The sequence below is a fragment of the Peromyscus maniculatus genome, chromosome 3, assembly GCF_049852395.1.
Source record: "Peromyscus maniculatus bairdii isolate BWxNUB_F1_BW_parent chromosome 3, HU_Pman_BW_mat_3.1, whole genome shotgun sequence".
NCBI lineage: Eukaryota > Metazoa > Chordata > Mammalia > Rodentia > Cricetidae > Peromyscus > Peromyscus maniculatus.
The window spans coordinates 14,652,650-14,677,140 of NC_134854.1; the positions used below are offsets into that span (position 1 = coordinate 14,652,650).

General features: G+C 37.5%; 1 protein-coding gene across 1 annotated transcript in view; it reads left to right on the forward strand.

Annotated features, from left to right (window-relative positions):
- Positions 1–24,491, forward strand: part of Thsd7a (thrombospondin type 1 domain containing 7A) — a 398,255-nt gene that overhangs the window by 245,793 nt on the left and 127,971 nt on the right. The window contains exons 5-6 of the mRNA XM_076566198.1: positions 9,900–10,055; positions 11,561–11,773. Of these exons, the coding sequence (XP_076422313.1) occupies positions 9,900–10,055; positions 11,561–11,773 (369 nt within the window). The remainder of the gene's footprint in view (positions 1–9,899; positions 10,056–11,560; positions 11,774–24,491) is intronic.

Sequence of the window (24,491 nt, forward strand, 5' to 3'; positions counted from 1 at the left end):
GAATTCTGGTGTTCAGGCTTTATTCCAAACCATTATCCTACACAGTATGTCTAAGTCAGTAATTCTAAAACATCTCCAGCTGATTCCAATGTACAGCACGACTAAGAATCACTATAGTACAGGAAGTGCCATTCCATTATTCAGAGAACAATGCAATTTCTTCCTGGAGTATTGTGACTCATGGGCCCCAAAGAATTATTAGCCTTTATACAGCAAGTTAGGACTGGAGACACCTAAAAACCAACACAACTAGAGCTAGTCTTTAGGGGCAAACAGGAACAACTGCCTTTGAAGACCTTCTTTCCCCTCCCTCCCTTTTCCCAGTAGACCATTTGTATCCTTCTGCCTGAAATGAGACTTTACCAGCCCACAAAGATGGTGGAAGGTGTTATTTTCCACGGAGATTTTCTGGCAGGCTTTGAGATGTGCCGTGACAGGTGGTCCAGAATCCCCAGCATCATTCCGCTAAGCAGTTGTATTAGAGTGAATATACTACATAGCCATACACCAGAGAACTTAGTTTATATGCTGTGGTGAGTAAAAACAGGGCTTAGGAATCAGAAAAAAATATTTATGAATCTTTGACCAGTAGAAAGACATAATAACCCCTTAGGAAATTCCCTTTGGTTTCTTGTAGCCAATGGCAATGATAAGCAATTCTTCACTGGTGTGTGCACAGCTACTCTGCAGTGTGTGTGGTATTTTCTGATAGGGAAGATGTAGTCATACAGAGCTTTATGGCATCCTGTGGTTCAATTTAGCTGCAATTCTCAAACTGCTTTGAAAGAATTGTCTGAGTATTACTGCATGGGGATCATCTGAAGTGCACTTCCAAAATCCCCATCCCTAGATTATCCCTGAGTTTTCAGTTAAAAGGAATGAACCTGGTTTTGGAATATGATTCCTAGGAGTCCACTTCTTCCTTTACTTCTACCACTTAACAATTGCCGCACGTATTGAAAATTGAAAAACTACTGTTCCAAACGTCAGCATGGATCCTGAGAATCATGACTATGCCTCGTGATTTTCTCACATTTCAAAAAGTTACGAATACATGATGACCATGTCTCAGTGACATTTGGTGTTTATTTTTAAGAAATTCATATTGGAGGTGAAATGATTGCAGTGCTTTGCTGCAATTCTTTGAAGGAGACTTTGCACAGATTTGACCAATCAAGAGTGGAGTTAAGTATTATCGCCCCTCCTGCAACAACTGAACAAAGGAGGAATATAGAGGAAGGGAAATTTCTGTTGTTTAAATGTGAAGTTAATATTTGAACCCAACCTACTAGTTCAGATGGCAGCTGCTGGAGGGGGGATAAATGAAGATAAAGCAAAGCCAGAGAGGAAGTGAGGGGAATGGCTGTATTAAGTGTGGAATAGAGCAGAACCCACTGACTTACTGAACGGAGGTATCAGACATAGACTCACTCCAGTCCAAGGAGTCAGGAACACACAGAGGCAAACCACAATGTCAGTCAATCTACATATGACATGTTTGGGCATAAATCTTTGGAACCATTCTTATCTCTTCTTTCTTCATCACAATTGCTCAGGAAATCCCCCTGCCTCTATTTTCTGTCTTTGTTCTGTGCCACTAGCAGCCTTGGGTCTAAGCCACTGGTCCCATGTTGTATTATTGAAAAGACTTCTCACAAATATAACTGTATCTCTGTCCTCCACAACTGATACTCTACCCACCAACAGAGCATCAGTTTAAATATAGTAAGAAGTCAGGTTGCTTCTTAAATCATATCGTCTGTGGAAATTTGTTCTAGTAACCCTAGCACACTGAAATATACCATCATTTGAGTAACTGCAGTTGAGGTAGATCAGCCAGTGTGTGGAGCTGGTTGCAAATTTTATTTGATTAGATATTCAATTTTTTTCAACACTAACTTTTAAGAAGATTGTATTTCTTCAAAATTCTAAATGTTAATGTTCTGTCATATTGTGAGTAATATGCATGTTGTGAGCTGATTATTTTAATTTACAGTATCTATTAACACCTTTTTCTTAGCTAGGGCCATCATTAGAAGTGGAAATTTGAGTCAATAGGAAGTGTTGGAAGATTTCAGTAGGAGTTTTTATATGTGCTATTCTACAGTGTGTCCTGTTTAAAAGAGGGAAAAGCAGGAAAAATTGTATTTGCAGGGCAGCAGCAGATGGTGCATCTGTGTAGCAGGATTGGGAGGCCCCAGTCAGGCTGCCGACAGAATGTGTGAGGTTTCAATACTAACAAAGATTGCCATTGCTCTAGAGATGTGTATTTCGACAAGCCCATGTTTATAAGCGTTCTCATCTTTTATGAAACAGGGTCAGGGAGAGAACATGTCTACTTTTGTTTCTGTAAGTACTTAAACAGATTGTGCAGGTCTGTTTTATGAGTCATGGCATGAGCACAGTTACTTTCTGTGGCTTTGTATCTGGACTTTCTTCTACATTTTCTAACATGACCAATGGAAATGGGAAAAACCACCACACAAGTCCCTGAAGTAAAGGAAAAGGTCAACCAGAGGCTGGACCCTTAGAAACATTTTTATTTTCTCAGAGGATAATGCTACAGTGTTGAAGGAATTGGAGGACCAAGGTAAGGGCCAACTCCAGTAAGACTGAACAAAGTCTGTGCGAAGTAGGAAAGAACCAGTTTCGAACATTCCAGCTCAGCAGTGAAGGTTGAAGTCAAGAGTACTAACAAGTCCTACACTGTGATGCTCTTCAGTTCGTCTGATAACAAGAGCAGCTGAAATGTGGTCTTCCTCTTCTATCTAAGAGTCCACTGCCTTGGAAGTCCTTATCTACCTTTCAAAACACTGCTGATAACTCATCATTGAAGAACACCAAAGGTTAAAGTATGACAATTCCCAGGGGTTCAAGTCCACCCTGGACTACATAGTGATTTCTAGGCTAGCTTGTGATACAGTGTGAGACCTTGTCTCAAAAATCCTAAACAATAAAATAAAATAAAATGAAACAATGTTACATAATAAAAATAAAAATAAATAAATCTTTAAATAAAACAATGTTAGTGTTGATATGCTAGGTCTTTCATCACCCTCAATCTCTTCTCTTTCATAATTGTGACATTAAAGCTAGATTCTGCAGCTGATGAGAACAGGAAAAGAATATTCTTTTTTAAATCAGGGCACATAAATCCTGCATTGGAATATTTTAGAAGAACCTTATGTAAGTTTTTGAAATGGATCTGTGATCTCTTCTGCTTTACAGTAAACCAACCAAAAGGCAAATTCAAGCATACCATAATTCCTAAGAGAGTGAGACTCAAATGAATTGCTAATATTAAGTATTGTAATGGAAAGTAAATGAGAAACATTTACAAACACCTGACTTATGATCTCAACACAATCCAGAAAGTTATCCTAGCAGCCTGAGCACTCTCAAAAAGAAGCAATTTTTGGTCTGCCATTGATGGCTTGAATGAAAAACAAGGCTAATAGATAAATGGAATTTGTTTCTTGACCCATTCAGCCAGGCTGTGGTCTTTTGATTGGAGAATTGATGCAATTAATTTTAGAGGTATTATTGAAAGATGGCTGTTGATTACAGTTATATTTTTGTTATTGTTGTTGTTGTTCTCAGGAGTACTTTGTGTTTCAGTGATTATAGCTTTATTGCTTTATTTATTGTCTTTCTGCAATCTGTTTACCATGCTTATTCCTCTCTTCAGCCCAGAGTATTGCTGCCCATCTTGTGTTTGGGTTATTTAGTTGTTAGAGTATGCTGGATATAAATGTTTTAAGGCCGTTTGATTCATGGAAAAATGTTTCCTTCTCCATGAGCTATGGCAGATAACTTTGCTGGATTAGCAGTTGTGCTCTTTTAGGATGTAGAATGCGTTGCTCCAGGGCCTTCTGGCTCTAAACGTTTGCATTGAGAAATCCACTGTTAATTTGATGTAACTTCCTTAATATGGACTCGTGATTTTTGTTTCTTTTGTGGCTTTCAATACTCTTATCCTGTATACTTTGAGTTTTAGCTCTGATTGTGGAGTGCTTCTTTTCTAAATGTTGCCCATTTGCTGTTGTGTGTGCTTCTTATGTCTGTATAGGTGTATGGTCTCTTAGTTTAGGTAAATCTTCTATAATTTTGTTGATGATCTGGTCTATGCCATTGATCTAGGGTTTTTCTTCATTTATTCCTATAAGGAAAAGGCTTGGACTTTCCACCACATTGCTTCCTGAATGCTTTTTTCAGTTTAGGTAGTTTTTTGTTTTAATATGTTTTTAATTGAAAAAAATTACACCCGTTTCCCTGTCCCTTTCCTCCTTCCAGTTCCTCCATGCTAACCTCCCTCAAGCCCTGTCTGTCCCCCATTCTCACTGATACCTTCTTCTTTAATTATTATTGTTACATATATAGGTACATGTATGCACAAATATACATATATACATATATAGTATGTATGTATGTATGTATGTGCATATGCATGCATATATGTATGTATTCTGCTGAGTCCATTTTTTGTTAGTGGCGTGTATATAGTTTCAGGGCTAACTACTCTGTACAGGACCACCAGAAAAGAGATTCACCTTTGGATGAGGCTAACACTCCTTCTAGGTAGTTGCCTGTAGTTCTTTGTCTAGGGGTGGGATCCCACAAAATTTCCCCCTTCCATGTTAACCTGTGCATTGATACTACCATTGTTTTGGCCTTGTGAATATAGTTGTTTCTAGAAAAGACTGTTTAATAGCAGACATCTTGATATTTTGCTACTTAAAATCTTTGTGCCGTGTCTTCTCTGATGTTCTCTGTGCCATAGATGCAGCAACTATGATATAGATACATCTATCAGGAGTGGGTTCCCCACTATCGATGATAGCATTCATTTTCTGTAAGAGAGGCTTCTTTGATGAGAAATAGCTACACTTATCTTTGGATACAAGGATATGATTTAAGTTGTAGTAAAGAATTATACTAGCCTAGAAAATTGTTAGTAGTAAATTCTGTTCTAAGATCCATGACCCCTCTAGCTCTAGGAAACTGGTTAGATTTGCAGCACCAGGTATTATTTCTCTTCTGTTTAGTGATCCTTGAGTAAAGGTGTAACAGATAGCATGTACATGTCAACGGTAACCAACAGCTATCCAACTGAACTAAAGGCAGATTTCTGTGTTTGAATTGCTTTCATATTCTTTGTTTGTTTGGTCTAGTTCCTGTACTTTATCTTAGATCATAATATTTTATCTTCTCTTTGATTCATTTTGTTTATGGGGCTTTCCCTTGAGTTTTCTGGTTCAGTTATTGAGTTTTTCAATTCCATCTTCATTTCAGCTTGAGTTCACTTCAATGTTTCTACATATTTATTGAATTCCATCTTCAAATCTTAGGTTGTCTTCATGATTTCCTTCAGCCTTTGGTTTGTGTTGCTGGAAGGGGACATCACCCGAACATTTAGCTCACTGAGTTGTTTGTCTTCTTTAAACTTGAATTCTTTGGTCTTCTTATTGTTCTTTTAAATTTTGTGTCCTGAGGTTCATATAGGTAATTATCGTTGTCAGACATTTCTTTAGGACTAATGGATTTATGGAAGGAAATACTCTCTTGATCTTAAACACTGTAGTTTTGTGATGAAATCTGTACATGTGGACTTTTTTATTTGTTCAGTGTCTGATGGGTTGGAGCAGAGCATGGGATGTGTGGGTCAGGTTAGGCCAAAGGTGATATATGGCTTAGGTAGAGAGAAGTCAGGTGGTTTCAAGGGGCTGAGCTGGCACACAGGATGTGTGTCATGCTCCAAGCCTGGGGTATAGCAGTAGATCTGGATGTCAGGGAGTGTCCTTGGAGGGAGGGAATCAGGCAAGCTTACCCACTTAGTTCCTGTCACAAGATGTGCAGGACCTGATTTGGTGGAAAGATTGCATGTAGTACACAAGGTTCCTGTAGCTTGTGGGAATATGGGTCCTAGCTAAAGCCTGGAGATTTAGCGCAAGCAAAGCTGTCCAGACTAGGCTCAGGCACTGGCTATGAGATGCTGAATGTATCTTGAGCACACAGGAATGTGAGCAGAGGGGATAATTAGGTAGAGTCACCTATCTGGATGCTGGCACAATATATGGAGAACCTGGGGTAGAGAGGTTGGATATGATACAGCAAGGGTTTGTGGGTGGACTGTGGGGTCCTGGCCAGAGCTTGAAATGGGAACAATGAAAAAAGAGGTTGCCAGAGGAGACTGGAGCACTGAATTTAGAGCCCAGTTTAGGTGTGTGGTACAGGCATACTCTTCAAACTCACACTTACCTGCCACATCCAACGTCAGTATTCAGACAATGGTATTGTGTAATAGTTTTCTCACATCTTACCATCGTAAAATGGGTATAATAGGTACAGGATATAATTATCTGAACAATAAAATATTTAATTTGAAAATTATATGTTGACCATTTAATGGAAATAGAAGTCTTACATTTGTTTCTTGCAATAACATGTTTCCATTAAAAGTGCTCTGAATGCACAAAACCAAAAATATTTCAGATCTACAAATGTGTATTAGTCTTACTGTGTGTTGAGTTTTGTTTGTTTGTTTGTTTTGGTATCCCCAAGAAATTCAGACACCGTAACGTCGGGAAGCAAGAAATGTTCATTTAATTATGTTTAAATTATATGCTAAAACAACATGTCTTAAGAAATCAGCAATAACACTTAAAATGTATTGGAGACATTTTGTCTGCATCATGCTACAGGCAAAACCTAAGTAAAATTACACATTAGTGAAAACTGGCCAGTCTTGAATTCATATCTCAGTATTTGACAATATGAAGCTATCACAAATCACCACGTCATCTAATAAAACCCATATGACTCATTGGACAACTGTTATTATGAAATTCACATAATTTTGAGAAACTTAAGTAGTATTGGGGATTTACATTAATCAATACATAATATGTTAATAAGAAAACAGACGACAAAAGGACTCTACATATACACACACATGTTCTTTCTATCTCTTTGATTAATGAAAGGGTCTTTATGTGTAAAATTATATCTATTAAATAGAAGTCAGTGAGAAGATATATTATCTCAGGGCAGACTTTGTTAAATTAGCAGCTGAGCAAGACTCAAGGGTATTTCACATTTACAGTACTGTCTTAAACCCTTATTCATCACTTCCTTTTCTAAAGGCCTAGGATTTTTTTGAACAAGTTTGTAATCCATTTGGAATACATAAAAACTAAAATTAAATTTCTGAAAAAATAAAAAAGTGGATACACAGTGTTTCAACCTAGTAAGCTGTGGTGGAAAAATTGTAAGAGCCAGGGAAACAGAGAATTTGAAAGATTGTGTCTCCTAAGAATGTCAAAAGCTATACACATAAACCTTCACCAACATTATTGCCTAAATACAAGCTGAACAAGGATGATACCAATAGACATACTAACATGGATGGAGAAAGCTCAGAAGACCTCAATTCTAGACAAAGGTCATTCAGGAATACTGAAATCTGAAGAAAGAGTCTTCCCCAGGAAATATTATACCAATTGGTTATCCAATACTAATTGATCATCCCTGACAACATATATATATATATATATATAATTATATAGATTGAACAGGCTGTGTTTATATATTTAGACATATATACATGTATGTTATATGATGAAATGGAAGCCATGATTTTTTTTAAAGAGAAAGGAGAGGCTTGTGGAACAGCTTAGAGAGAAGAAAAGGAAGGGGGAAATGATGCAATTATATTATAATATCAAGACAATAGAAGCTGTTCAGGTATTTGTGAAGCAAAAATATCTAAAGTGTTTTTAAAGTTTCTTTAAAATGTGAAAGATTTTACAACTGAGAGTGTTCATTTGTTTTAATTTTCAACTTCATATTATATACTTTTCTGTCTGTTAGTATCTTTAATAAGGTTTAATTTTTGGAAAATATGTAACATTATGTCTAGAATTTTTAAATTCAAAGAAATGAAGCATTTCTTTCCATATTTTCTGTCAGTGATATGTGGAGTACTTTCCATGTTAGAAAGCAATAAAATCCCTCATCCTTGGCTTTGGCTGGTGTTAGGATGCACTTACAACACTCCTAGAGAATCATTGCTGTGCTTCATACTAACCAAAGCCTAGGTGCCCTGTCAATTATTTCCACAAGGTGCATTTAAGAATGGAAGGATATTAAGAAAATTCTTTCATTCATTTTACACACAAATCAAAGACCTCCCTCTTCCCTCCTCCCACTCCCAGGTTCCCCCTCCCAACCTACCCCCCTACTCCCCCCACCCCCAGAAGAAGGCAAGGCCTCCCATGGGGAGGCACATCCAGTAGAGGCTAGTACAAGCCCTTCCCCCTGTCTCAAGGCTGCATGAGGTGCCAATTTAAAAAAAAAAAAAAAGAATGGAAGGATAAGTATTATTGGAGGAAACAGCAAAAATAATGCCTGCAGTATTTTTCTAAACATCAAGTGTAACCATGAGAGGTTACCTCAGGGATACTCAAGTACTTAAGCATGTCTTAGAGTTTTAACAACACATGAATATTTTCAGTACTTTTATTTAAAAGTGAGATATTTAGCTTAGATTATTTTAGTTTTCTGTGAGTATCTAGATGTAATCTTACACAGTTGGAAACTAATAGTATTCCCTCACAAGAATGAAAAATATCCAGCACCACTTGTATAAGTCAATTATTCTACAAGTCTGGACTATCCAAATTACCAGAGTTAAACTGTCTTTTCTAAAGGAAAATGTAGCCAAAACATTTTTGAAGCACAAGTAATTATAGCTATTAATGGTAAGCAATAGATAATAAAGGAATAGATAAAAATAAACACAGAGATAATTTTCTTATCCTGTCCATGTAAATTTATATCTTCCTAGCTCATTCATCTTAACTAATCAATATAACCAATCATCTATCCATAGATCTATGGATACAGCTTTATATTAACTTTACAATATATGTATGTACAAAGAAAGGTAATCAGCAGTCATCAAACATAGCGGGGCGGGGGGGGGGGGGGGAACAACAAAAAGGCAAACATTTACTTATTTTTTGACCAATTAATGAATAAGCCTAAATAACTGTAAGTTCGGCTCCTTAGCAGCTCTTAGATTTGCAGATATTCAGATAATAGAATGGACAAAATTTCTGGGAATCATTGGATCAACTTGAACCTGGAAGTCGAGGCTAACACCATTGGATCTTCTTTTTCCCTACATCCATGTGGGGCCTCTCCAAACAGTAGGCCAAAGTGGACATCAGTTTTTTTCTACCAGAAGCCAATCAATGGATTTTTTTTCATGTTTAGTAAATCTCTGTATCCCTTCCTACCATGATCAGACCTCTAAAGCATCACTCTGTTTAGCATTTGACTGTAGAAATTTAGGATTCATCTGAATGATTATTTTGATAATTAGGAGAGTTGCATTTGTTTTACTAACTTCAAGACCTATCAGTAACAAACCAAGCAAATTATAGGACTCTCAGTCCAGTTTTGTTTGATGATGTGATACTATTTCTTTCATTTACCCCCTTAGTTCTCCTTTTTTATTCTCAGCATACAGCAAAGAAATTCTGGGGTAATGTCCTAGTAACACATCTTCAAATTCTCTCCTCTACACACATATAAATTTTTTTTTAGTTTTTTTTCTTTATTAAGAAATTTTCTCCTCACTCCACATACTATCCACAGATCCCCTCTCCTCCCTCCTCCCACCTCCCTGCCCTCTTTCCAAAGCCACCCCGCATCCCACATCCCCCAAATTGAGGTCTCCCATGGGGAGTCAGCAGAGCCCAGCACACTGAGCCTAGGCAGGTCCAAGGCCCTTTCCACTGCACCAAGGCTGTGCAAGCACACATAAAAATTATTGTTGACCATAACATCTGTTTTTGTCTAAGTCTTAAGAGATGTCTATGTTTTTCTCCAAACAGCTTCAAAACCAGTGGACTCAAAATTATGCAGTGGCCCTGTTCCTAATACCACACAGCTGTGCCACCTTCCTTGTCCAGTGGAATGTGAGGTTTCACCCTGGTCTGCCTGGGGACCTTGTACTTACGAGAACTGTAATGACCAACAAGGGAGAAAAGGTATGTAATGGTGACATTACCTGTTTCAAACAACCACTAATGGAGGCGAATTAGAATCTATATTTTATATGATGTTTCATGTTCCTTGTCTGGCTTGATATATTGTAGGTCTTGGATATTCTGTCACAACTTCCATAAGTTCATATGAACAGTTGTCACATTGTGTTTGAAAAAACTTGTTTCCTTGTAGTCATTCTGGCCCCTCACAATGATCCATGAGCTGCTGAGAAGAGGGTGTAACTCTCTTATTTTTTGTACTTTTGAAAATTAGAGATTTGTTATTCTCTGGTTGTAATGATAAGTCATTAGGAGTTGTTTTAATCCTATGTCCATTTATCAGAACAATGTTTTCAGGTTCTGCTCTAGGGCCTATGTCCTACATAGCTACAGATTCTTAGCCCTGGTAACTTGCCAAATATGGGTTTCATTTTGTGAAGTGGGCCTGAAATGCAATTGGAATGTAGTTGAATACTTCCATAATATTTATGCCACTATTGAACCAGTGGACATGTCTTGTTTGGCCAGTTATTAGTTTAGCTTTCAAGGTTCAAAGCTGGATAAGACAGGTGATTACTATTTCTCTTTGGGATCTGTGCACAGCACCTTCAAGCACTATGGAAGTTTGAGTAGGTCTAAAGCTTCCAGGTTGATTCAAGATTAGATTCTCCTTTTCTACAACTCACTTACATAAGGTCTTACCACCAAGTTCTGGATGATAGCCAAGAGCACTGGCAATAGCCTGTAATGTTTGAGAATCTATGGGACAAAGTGACCAACAACCTAAGTGAAAACCCATTCCTATGTCTGGGCATTTTGTGCTGGCATGTGATGTGTAGCTGGAGTATCCCTCTGTTATGGGATCACTTCATTTAAACTCTTTCATATATGTATATGCATATGCCTTAAGAGAATTCTCCACTACTCGGTTTCCCTAAGACCTTTTCTAAAGATCTTGTGTTTGTTAATCTATTTCTCCTCTATCCTGCTCTTCCATGCCCTCACATTTAATCCTTCATTCTAAGTGAGATAACTCAGACCCAGAAAGACAAATGTGACATGTTTCCTTCATTTGTGATGTTAGCTTGGAACCTTTAAATATGTGTATTTAGTTCAGAATATTATAATATTGGAAAATTAGTAAGGGACCTTAGCCAGTAGAAGGGAGCTTTAAGTGGGGGGAGAATGCAATGGTATAAAGGGGCAGAGGGAAATAATTGAGCTAAAAGCTATTTTGATTCTTCTTGCTCCTTCCTTCCTTCCCTTCTTCCTCCCTCCCTCCCTCTCCTTCCCTCCACCTCTTCCTTCTTTTCTTCCTTCTATCAATAAATGACTGGTGTTCTCACATTATGCTTCAATTTTGTAATGTTTACACTGGTTATTGAACTCACTCAGGACTCTTACCTTCGACCCTCATCCAGCATTCATTCCGGGATTTAAATCATCTTTCTGAAATATCAGAACTCTGGCATTAACAATAAATGTATTTCCTTCCCCCAATGACTCAGGATTCAAACTAAGGAAGCGGCGCATTACGAATGAGCCTACTGGAGGTTCTGGGGCAACTGGAAACTGCCCTCACTTACTGGAAGCCATTCCCTGTGAAGAGCCAGCCTGCTATGACTGGAAAGCAGTGAGACTTGGAGACTGTGAACCAGATAATGGAAAAGACTGTGGGCCCGGCACTCAAGTTCAAGAGGTTGTATGCATCAACAGTGATGGTAAGACATAGCTTTGTCACAGTTTATTGAAAAGCTACTCAGCCTGGAGGATGTGATTTTACATTATGTTAAAATCAGATCAGTCTCTCTCTCTCTCTCTCTCTCTCTCTCTCTCTCTCTCTCTCTCTCTCTCTCTCTCTTCTCTCATTGTTGCTAAGTACAGATATTCCATTAACTACCCAGACTATTAACTTTATTTTGCAATTTCATTAATAATATTTTGATATATTTGTTATACAAGTTTCATAAGTACATTTTTCTTTGCATTTTACCCTCTGTTAGTAATCTTTCTCTCTCTCTTTCTTCCTTCCTCCTCCTGTTAGTGTCCTTTGCTCACTTACATTGTTTCCTGTTCTCAGGTCATACAGACATACAAGATTTTATTGATCTATATAAAAGTTTACAATCCACAAATGAGACAAAACTTGTGATATTTGTCTTTCTAAAACTGACATCATTCACATAACACAATTATCCCTCAGTTGTATACATTTACATTTAAACAATATAATTCCATTATTTTATAGATGAAATATTCCATTTTGTATCTACCACATCTTCTCTACTCATTCCACTATCAATGGACACAGTACATTTAACTTTGAGAGTAGAATAGATGAGGTTGGAGAAGATAAATTAACAGCAGCAGAAGAATATTTCAAAGAACAAACTTAAAAATAACAAGGAAAGGCAAAATTTTCTAAATAATATTGTTTCATTTGCTTGCTTACTAAATGTAAATAAATAAGGATAGTTGGCATGATCCTAGAACTCCTTTATTCCCACCTGATCTGCTTAAGATCAAGTTTAATTTCTGACCCCACATGTCACAAAGCCTATCACAGCAGAGTGTGTCTAAATCAGCATCTCCTTCCATAGATGTAGCTCAGCCAGTTGCTGTCCACAAAGTTCTTTTCATCAACCAGAGTAGGACTTTGGGTTTTACAACTAGTTTTTGTTTAGTAAAATATTATGTCCTGATGTGATATCTGACATAAGACATTTCCAGTCTTTCTAGGAATGATGCTCCTCTTTGGGTACATTCACTCAATAATTCTTTTTTTTTTTTTTTTTGGTTTTTTCGAGACAGGGTTTCCCTGTGTAGCTTTGCGCCTTTCCTGGAGCTCACTTGGTAGCCCAGGCTGGCCTCGAACTCACAGAGATCCGCCTGGCTCTGCCTCCCGAGTGCTGGGATTAAAGGCGTGCGCCACCACGCCCGGCTTCACTCAATAATTCTTAAGCCACACTTTGGAATCATAGGGTTCCCTCTCAAAGTCACAGTTTAAGCCCTCTAGACAGACCCTCAGTCATCTCTGAGGGTCCTGCTCACTCTCAAATCCTGTGACTCTGCATCTCAGCGAAGTGTGAGCATTGAACCCCAGAGTCCCATGGTCTGACAGTTTATGCTGTCTGCAGCATATGCAGAAGCATCCTGGTGCCCCCTGAGCGGCACTGCAACATCTGGCAGCCGTCATAATTCCTTCCATCCTATTTTCTTCCAGCAAGCAGAATTGTTTCCTCCTGTGGCTCAGTCACTGCTCAGAAGTAAGAAGAATTCTCTCTGAGGTGGGAAACAGACATTGCTATCACTGAGATACTAGCCTTTTCACCTTTTAAACACAATCTGTCATTCTGTCCAGTGTCTACAGTAGCCACACAGGGCAACACCAGGTAGAATCTGAGCTGGTGCTTGATATTGAACCATGGAGAAGGAGATTATTGCTCCAGATCTTTCATGATGAGTTTATGTCCTCTGCTTTGTTTTATGAAGTACAATGAGGTGTGATGAATCCTATCGTTAGCGTTCCCCTGTTCTGCTCCAAAGAAGAAAGGAAGGGAGATGAAGACTGGCATCCTAAGCCTGGAACACTGGAAAGCAAAACAAAAGAAAGAGTTCATCTTTTCCTCACTTTGAACATGACTGAGAACTCATGCTTAAAACCCTAGTTTGAATTGAGTGTACTTTATAGTCTTGGGTACTGAAAATCAACCAGTGATATTCAACTCTCTTTTTGATGCTACTTCTTAATTTCATTTCTCAGTTCAAATAACTTTTCCTGGTCTTCTAAAATTCTAGGAAGGCATTCAAGTCACAAGTATTGAAAAATTAGTACTTTAATGAAGCAAAAAGTCCCAACAGAAGGGACTTAAATATCTGCCCCCGTTAGCCAACCTCAAGATAATCAGACCTATATTGTTTGATGCAAATATCTTAATGAATATCATGCAAATTGAAAATAGTTTATATAGGGGAAGAACCACCTCTTTAAATTATATCAGTGATTAACTTTAATTTTGTCAACTGAAAGTTTTAGTAACACAAGTAATCATATCTTTTCCTTTTCATGGAATATTTTTAAAAAGCAGAGATGTGTTAGGTAAGTCCAATTGTATTACAGAATACTGTTTGTTCTGACCAAAACACAAATTGATATTTCATAGTATGTGTGAGTCAATTTCCCTGTGTCTACATCACTGAAAAAAATTAATTTCAGCTAAGAGGTATGCATATATGCATATATTGTCCAATTGCTACTGTTTTCCCTTGCTAGGACATCTCTTCCATCAGTACATTGACCTTGTACACACCATAGCCAATACTAATTTGTCAAAGGTATGACTTGGGCTCAGCTACAGAGGTGTGCAAAGTCAAGCAAATCTTTAGTATAAACCCAAGAGTTTGCTCAAATTTATACATGACTGATTCATAGCTGTGCTGAAAGTGTGTGAGCAAGACTAGAGACCTGTAAATTCTGCTCCCATATCATCCTGTGGTCACCTGGTAAGTGTTTAGCAGCTGTACCAAATGTTGCTTTATAATTAAATTGGGTCCAGGGAATTAACATTGATTAGTTGTGCAGACTCTACCCTCAGGCTAGAGCTGCAGCCATAGATTTTGTTTTATAATTAAGTTAAAGTTTGGCTAGGGACATGAAGAATTAGAGACAATGAATCTGGAAAATATTAAAAATAATTTTCTGGTCCCACATTCCTCACAAATTTCACAACTTTAGTAATGACACAAAAACCTCTGAAGTCTCTATTTACTTTGTTCTGAAATGTTCTTGTATAGGCTTCCAGAGACCATTAGTGCTTCTGCTGTTGTTCATTTCTCCCATTGTCTTGTGTGGAACATGGTTAGTAAAGGTGGTGAGAAGGGCCAAGGAAGCTTTATGCAGATTTTCTTGCAAATGAGGGCATGTAACAGAACTGCACAGGGAAGAGAGTACAAGACAATCTGAGAAGAGATAAACATCTACTGTGTAGTCAAAACTGAAGATCCTGACTAAAGCCAATGCCAGATCTCTAGCACAATTGGGCCCTACTTCCTGGGTAGGGAAAGGCACAATCCTATGGGATCTTATACCTTTGAGAATATCCAATTTCCTCCTTAGTTTCCTTGGTATGTTTATATTTTCCTTAAAGGTATAAACTTTGTGAGCTAAGAGTGTTTTGTTTCCAAATTGTTGGTTAGAGGCAGAACAAAGACTACAAAACTGTGTAGGGGTGTGGTGGTCTGTTTATATCTGTGCTGCAGTTCTTGGGAGCCCGAAAGGAGAGCATGAAGAGGTCAAGCAGGCTTGAACTATTTAGCAAGTTCCAAACTAGCCTGAGATATGAGAACTGTCTCAAAATAACAAATAAAATAATTAGGAGTTTGGGGAATCTGAAATATTATAGACTGAACCTATAAACAAAATATTATTTCTTTATATTCCTCATGAAAAATGAAATAAATCATGACATCAATGTTCTCATACAAAGCTCTGTTTCAGAATATTGACATAATTCTATATGAATGCCCTACACTCAGTGTCCTTGCTTAATCTTTTATAAACAGCTAAAACTCAGCAGCAGTTTCAAATGTTGATAGCTTTGTTCTGTGTTTCTTACTTTACTCTTGTTTGTAAATGATATTTGATTAATGATACTAATATGTACAGTTCACTCTCATACCTGATTCATAATTTTATAAAGAGAGAAAGTATATTTGTGAGTCTGGGCAGGGGCTTTGTTGCTGGGGCACATCTCAGCCTCTAAAAAATATTGTAATTTAGTCAGTATGATTCCTCACTCCACAGCCATTACAGGTGGAGTTGTGGGCACAAGGAGGAATCACTTGCTAGGACTTGGCAATGTTTATTTTATCATTCTTGAATGGAATAGCTATTACACACAAAGACTCAGTGCCATAGTACTTTGGCTTAATTTTCAAAATGCAGAAGAAAGCCTACTTCATGGTTTGGATATGAAATGTCACCCAGAGGTTCATGGGCTTGAGCACTTCATCTCCAGCTGATGGACCTGTTTAGGGAGATTGTGAACTGTGTAGGAGCAAAGCTGGAGGAAGAGGATCACTGGGGACCAGCCTTGAGGTTTCTTGTCAGGCCCTACCTCCTATCCTATCTCAACTTCCTCTCCTTCAAAGATGTAAGGTGATGAGGAGTCTCATCTGCATTCTCCTACCACTATACCTTCCCTTCCTCACCATGAGATAATCAACACCATCAAACTGTGAACCAAAATAAATTCTCCCCCTTAAATTACTTCTTATCAGGTGTCTAGCTACAGGATGGAAAAAAGAAGGAAAATATGTATACAGTTTATGAATGAAGGTAATTAAGTATAAAAATGGTGACTAATCTGGTTTAGAGCAACATTATGTTGAGATTAGCATATGGCAAATTGCAAAAACACCCAAGGAAAATAATTCAAGAGAAGTATTCATTTTGGTTCACCATTTCAGAGCTATCAGGTCTTCATGGTAGAAAGGACATAGTAGAGAAGAGCATCTCACATCATGGTGCCAGGAAACAGAAAGAGAGTACTTTACTAGTTTACTTTTTATGTTTTCCTTTTCAATCCATCTAGACCTCAGCCTATAAGATGGTATTCTCCAAACCCATGATGACTCTTCTCTACTAGGTCCTCTCTGAAAATCCACTCTCACACATATAAATGTTCTGTTTATCTCCTTAAGGCACCTCATTCCTTTTAAGTTAAAAATGATTAACTGTCACCAAACAATATAGGTTTAGGATTCTACAAACCATTTCTAGGTTCAGTGAGTAAACAAGAATTACAAGACCTAGTATACAATTGTTCCCACAATTGTGCACAATTACCATGATCAACAGCAAATGCATATGACTCAAAGTCCAGAGGAATCCGTGCATATGCTTCCAGGAGTCCTCTCCAGGTAGAATCACAGACTTTTTTTAGTTTCTCCATCAATGACTTGTGACAATGCAAGTGATTCACTGCCTCAGTAAAGCTCACCAGAGGTGGGAATTCAGGAAGTTAGTCATGTAGTCACCATCTATATAACACGTACCAATCTCCAGAATCTCCAAAGGCAATTATATGTACAATCTCTAGATTGCACATGGTACAAACCTTTTAAGCACAGGGGGTACCCTTATAATCTGAAGAATGGTGCAGCCCTTTAGAAATTCAAGTCCCAACTGTAGAACAAGGTTTGCCCTTGTGAATATGAGAATTTAAGGGTAAGAGGTACAAGATTTCTGCATAACACTTTCTGTGCAGGGGAACCTGACCTGCACATTGAGTCTCATTTGATGAAATCTTAGCAGTATAAATTAACTTTGAAGACTGTGATACTAGGAGGAAAAGATATGGTTTTTACATTTTTACATCAATCACTGGACCACAGCTGCTAACTGGAAGAAAGAAGGTGGATCACACAAGGTTAGTCATTCCAAAAGCCGAATAAATAAAGGCCATAAGCCAAAGATGAAGAATGAGGCTTTATCAGGAGAAACTGAGATGGGTAAAAAGAATTAACAAAAGAGATTCCATGTTGACCATGGGCACAGTCCATTATTAAGGAAGAAGATTCCATGATAAGCAAAAAAGTAGAAATATTATCTAAACTAAAAGAAACAGAGAGTAGGAAGAGACTATCTTCTAGCCAGAAAGGACTGACCATGAAGATATGTCAGATTCCATTTTAGGAGAACACTTCATTTGTTCATTTAGGTTGACAAATGTGTGGCACTGTACATTCCCTGCATAACAGCAGCACCAAAACAAGTTGGATATGTCCTTCAAAATAAAATAGGAGAATTTATACATCACCTCTGTCAGCATGTAGAGAGATAGAAAAAAATTGGAAGTAGAAAAAGAAGACATGAGATGTGTCTAGAATCAGATGCATCAATAAAAATTCAAAGGAAGATAGAGGAAAGAACTGGAGGCAGGCCACAGCTATTATAAGTGCCCTTTGGTATGGAAGAGATGACCGGTTTCTTTTGCTCATTACGAATAGCAGCCCTTTTGCTCTCAAGAATATCCGAGTTACTGGGTTCTTCTGTGCAATTTAAATAATTCTATTTTATCTCTAGAGGTTAAAAGAACTTTAGAAGGCTATATACCTGAAGATTCAGAGCAGACATTTGGATTGATTATTATTTTTAAATATCAGAATATCTTTAAGGTCTTAGATTAAAAATCATATTCATAAATATTTTTTCTTGTTCTATCACACAAAAGCTTTTTGCTTCATATTTTATCAAAATTGTCACCAATGACAGGCAAGAATATCATGTTATACAAGAATGAAAGACCAGTAATTAATTTAAAATTCATTTAAATGTATAATGGAAGTTAATGAGGATTTACTTATGTAATTTGGATGAGAACTCTGAGTTTAATCTAGTGCACTTTTCTACACAGCTGGCTGATAATACCATTTCACCTGTGTGATCATTTACCGGCACTGAAATCTATTTCCTAACACAAATTATATGGCCATTATATGGAAAATCTGATCTTGTAAGTGCAAGAACCCATCCTATAACCAAATAGTCTCTCTATAATTTAAGTAATAAATCTCTCAAGAAGTTCCCTTCCAGTAGAATGCTATGCCTGTTAATGTCTTTGGAATATAATTAGATTGGATATTGTGTTTAAATCTGAGGTCTCTTACTTACAATTAGGATCGGCTAACACTATTGGTTGGAGCTTATTTTATATAATTGGGTTGAGATTCTTTATTTAATTTTGTTGTAAAGATGAAAGTCATTGTATCCCTTTAGAAAAGTTAAGATAATAGGATATTCTTCAGTGCTGCTGTGTAGTAACTATAATTTTATAATAGATTTTTTTTAATCCAGTTTCAGTTATACTGATCTCTGTATGTTATAATATATTTGATATGCTGTTGATAAAAACTGACTTTCCACTTTCTGGAACCCATTCTCTATGGTAGGACGCCTTGCTCAGCCTTGATGCAGGAGGAAGGGGCTTGGTCCCACCTCAACTGAATGTACCAGGCTTTGCTGACTTCCCATAGGAGTCCCTACCTTTTTGGTGGAGGGGATGCAGGGTGAGGGGGAAGGATTTGGGCTGGAGCAGGAGGAGAGATGAGGGAGGAATCTGTGGTTTGTATGTAAAATGAATTTTAAAAGTTTCTTAAAGAAAAGTTACTTCCCTTTTTGAAAAAAGTAATGAGACTGAGCCAATGGTTTTTGAATTGCAGTGTTACAGCTAACAAGAGGAATACATGGAGAATATTTTAAGTAGAGCAAATTAGGCAAACACTTTCCATGAAACTTGGGTAAATATTTGAGTATTTACCACCTAGTCATATAAATTCCCCACTTGACTGTCAGCTATCATTCTCAACGCCCAATTCAAGAGAAGATGGACCACATGTCATATGCAGTGGCGAGGTTAACAACTGAGACCGAATAGCCAGTTTTCTTGCATGTGGGTCATCTTAAACCAGAATAGATAGAAAGAGTAAGTTAAGGTCAGATTAGGGCAGAGTTTATTGAATAAACTGAGAGATGTATCTCACAGTCCTTGCATTCTCCACCATCTCCTTTGCTCCTTGTATTATTATAAGGATTCCTCCATCATACTTTCTCCCTGTGATTTCACTGGCTCAGCTAAAAAGCCACTTACTATCAAGGCTTGAGAAATCTTCAAAGTTCAATTTAACACCCTTGTCCCAAATCATATGATCAAAATTAGTCTTAAAGCTATCCAAGCTAAGAGAATTGTGAAACACCACACATTTTGATGTGAGGTACTCACTAGAATTAGTAGTCATGTTTAATTGACAGCAGGTTACTTGCTCTGTTTCCTACAATCTGAAGTCTTTCTCTTCTACTTCCTTAAATATTAACACTTCTCTACAATTCTCAGCTACCTGGAAGCCCCATCCAACTCCTTCTGGCATTTTAAACCCTCTGTCGACCAAAGTTAAGTCCATCATCTTTCTTCCAAACTTGATTTCATCTCCAGTTTTAACAGTCTAGAATATCTCAAGGCAACTTAATCCTGTTAATAGAGTGGTGATGTGGAGGGACATAAAGTAGATAGGAAGAAAAATTCCACATGGGAGGTAGGTAGCATAGGGCACAGAACAAAAAGTACCTCCATTTCAACACCTTGAGATAAATGCTCTGAATATCAGAGAAACAGCCAAGTACTCAGTGTGCTTGCAGTGAAATGATTTATTGGAAGACAAATTGTAGGATGGGTTTAGAGATTCCAGAGGCAGGAAACTTTCCAGGGCATTCATCATAAAGTAGGAATTTCCAGAGTCTGAACAAACAAGTAACCATTGATATCTTCTTGAATAATTATTTTGTTGAGATTTAACTTTAATGAGCAGAAAAGAAGGAATGGGGAGGCCATATCATTAGTTAAGGTGAGAAAAGATAATTTGTGTTGAACGAAAGTCCTGATAGTTCCATCCAGGATGCTGATCTGAACAAGTACTGTAATTGGGAAGAACCAGGAACATTACTGGAGATACTGCTGTTATATGATCCAGTGTTCTTTATACCTCCATTAGAATGCTTACTATGAATCCTCTCTTGTTAGATTACATAATTTGGCTGTTTTACAATCACTTGCTGGCTTCCTGGTGGCTTCCAAAGCAATTTTGTAATTGCAAAATGCTCTTTGTCATTTCCTCCTGCTATTTGTCCTCTGCACCCCTTCTTTTATGTTACCACTGTACACTTTGTAACATTTGGAAGGCAGTCAGTCTAATGCTCCGTAGTGGTATTGTCAGTCGATGCTAGATAGTGCCTTATTACATTTGCATGCCTTTTCTCAATACTATCTCCACATAATGGGCTGTCAATAGGTCTCTGGCCCATCACTAATTTCTTTCTTTTATCCCTAGACACCACCTCTTTTCAAGAAATGACTCTCAATTTTTCTTTACATAAATTTTTGTTATTGCCCTCATTGCAAATTCCAGCTTTGCCTGTCAGATGTCAGGTAAAGCTTGGCATAAAATTGTACACCCTTTTAATATCTGGACATGCCTTCAAATTCCATTACTCTCAAGTGTCAGTACACTGGAGCAAAGAGATGCTATCTTCTCATGAGGATAAAAAATAAACAGGATGCCATGAAAAAAATCCCTGAATTTTGAAGAATTTATCCAGCAAAATTTTATATAGATAGATAGATAGATAGATAGATAGATAAATAGATAGATGGATGGATGGATGATGGATGGATGGATAGATAGATAGATAGATAGATAGATAGATAGATAGATAGATAGATAGATAGAGATAGAGATAGAGATAGAGATAGAGATATTGAGAGTCAGTTTTCTGGAACCCAGTGATTATAACACTGGATGTAGGTTCACATGTGAAATCTGTTAGTCAGCTTTGTGTTACTATAACAAGATATGTGAAACAATCAACTTTCAGAAGAGCTTAGATTGACTCACAATTTGGGAAGTTCTATTCTATGAACAGAGGGCCCATTGCCTCTGATGAAGATGCTGGATAACAAGGTAAAAATACCCCTTTCACTTCATGGCCAGGCCAAAAAAAAAAAAAAGGAGAGGAAGAGCAAAGAAACAAAGACCCACTATCCCGTTCAAGACATGTGTTCAATGACCTGAAAAGCTCCCTACAAGACATGATTCCTAACTTAAAAACAAGTCCTAATAGCACCACCCAATCATGCCTCGTGGACCATTAGGGGAGATATTTGAGATGTAAACTGTGCCACACACATGTACGCAAGCACACACACATACAACACGAGAGAGAGAGAGAGAGAGAGAGAGAGAGAGAGAGAGAGAGAGAGAGAGAGAGAGAGGAGAGAGAGAGAGAGAGGAGAGAGATGACTTGTGTTAACCAAACAAATACAAACTCTTAAGAAGGTTAAAATAGTTTAGGCTAAAATCAGAGCTGTGCGAAAGCATTTAGTAACCTACAAGAATTCAGACCTATCAAAATTCCCATGCAGAAGTGTGAGATGAGTTTCTGTGGATGACAAGAGTTCATGAAAAAGGACAGAATGTGCAGAGCATTCTGTTCAAATCGGAAGTGTTTGGAGAGTGGTGTGATCATTATTCAGCAACAGAACTCCAGCCACAGAAGGTTGAAAGGGAAGTTGAAATAAATGGTATTGATCTTCCTTTAGAAAATAAAACAAAACAAAAGAAAAGACTCACACTCTAGAAATAAAAGTTAATCTAGGAATAAATCCAAGATTTCATTGTAGTAAAATTGATTTTAATTGGTCATATTGGTGCTCTCTTGCTCCAACATCACACATTTGATTGACAAAGCAGGGATCCATAGCCATATGTTTCAGAGTCTGTGTTTCCTAAGAAACATCCCTTAACAAACTGTCATAATCTAAAGAAGAAATGTATCAAATGACCACTTGGAAAGTAAATAAAGACAGAAGATAAATTGTCAACTTCTAGTTTATTTTGTAGCATCTCAATGATGTAAAATAACATTAGGTAAAAATACTTTTCATAATGTTGAGAAATTCATATCTGAGCTCTGTGTGTAAGCATCTGTAGCCACCATATGAGAGTATGTAATATGACTATATATATATATATATATATATATGCTGTTTACTTTTCTCTTAACTGTAACAAAATAGCTGACGAAATGAACTTAAGAAGAAAGGGTTTATTTGGCTCACTGCATAAGAATGGATCTAGTCCATCTTGATGGGAAAGGCAAAGCTACACGAGCAAGAAACTGCTGGCCACACTGTGTCCTTAGTCAAGAAGCATAAACTGGACAAGCAGTGATGACAGGCTGAAAAAATCTCTAGTGATCCACTTCCAAATCTTAAGAGTATCGCTGTCTGTAGATGTAACCATCTTGTTAGATAAGAAACACAGAGCCAATGCAGAGATGAAAGCCCAAGAGGTCAGAGCTAAGAGCTAAAAACCTTAGCCTTCACTGCTGCTGCTGTCCTCTTCAGCAAGAGACCTACATCCTGTGTATCTATCTTTATATAGACTTTCTGTTCTGCCTTCTCATTGGTTGCAAACCCAACCACATGACCGCCTCATCACTGCCTGTCCGTCCAGGCCTCTAGGTCTTCTATGGTTGGTATTGAGATTAAAGGTGTGTGTCTCCAATGCTGGTTGTATCCTTGAACCACACAGAGATCTACCTAGCTCTGCCTACCAAGTGCTGGGATTAAAGGCATGCACCACGAACACCTAGCTCTGTTATGGCTTACTATTAGTTCTGACCCCCAGGCAACTTTATTTATGAAAATCACATTTCAGTAGAAATAAAATACCACCATAGCCAGGTATTGGGGTGAACACAGAAAGATCAGAGAAATAGAACAAGTCACATCTAGCCTCACCTTGCCAACTTCTCTGCTGACCTTGTTTCCTCAAACTGGAAGCCTCTGAGTCCTCATCCAAATAGATCTCAGCAGAACTGCTGCTGAAAGCCTAAAAGTTTAAAAAGCTAAAGTTCTTGGTCCATGTGCCTTATATACCTTTCTGCTTCCTGCCATCACTTCCTGGGATAAAAAGCATGTGTCTTTCCCAAGCAAGACATCTTCACTGCCCATCTATACAGACCTCCAGGTCTTCTATGGTTGGTATTGAGATTAAAGGTCTGTGCTACCACTGCTTATCCTAAGTATCTAGTGGCTTTTCTGTTCTCTGACCCCAGATAAGTTTATTAGGGTACACAATATTTTGGGGAACACAATACCACCACAGCTGTCTCCCAAAATGGTTCCAGCAGCAGGGACTAAGTGTTTAAATTCATGAATCTATTGGACAAGTTTCACATTCTAAGCACAAATACAATATCAAGAAACATATAATTTCAAACTATCTTTTGTGTTCCTAAGAAATTTAAATAATATTATAATTACATCAGTTCTGTCATGTACAGGTAGTCCATTGCTTATACTATTTCTAGAGTTACTCATTATTGACAATGACAATTTCCTGACTGCTCACATATTTTACTTTAAAAAAATTATGTTTATGTTTCCAATTTGAACTGAAAATGTTATGATATTTAAGTTTTCCAATATTTTGATACATGTGTTTTTAATATTCCTTACAGTATGGGTTAAAAAAAAAAACTAGGGCCATACAAGTGAACTAACAATCTGATCTATATGATCTATTGATTTCAATTAGGGGGAAATGACAAAGCAAAGTCATGTCTGAGTCATAAAGCAAGCTTTACCTTCTTTTACAGAGTAATATCCTCATGCTCTAATTAGATAAAAAACATTTTAAAGTGGATCTGATGATGGATTAAAATGTAGCCTTGGTCAATAGAAAGGTTAATATTAAATGTGAAAACATGATAATCTGTATAAAGAATGTGCCTGTCAGTTCTCAGGAAATAGAAGTGTTTATCTCTTGCTAAAATGAAGAAAGGCAGCACAGTCTCCCTGCTGTTTCTTTTTAAAATAATCC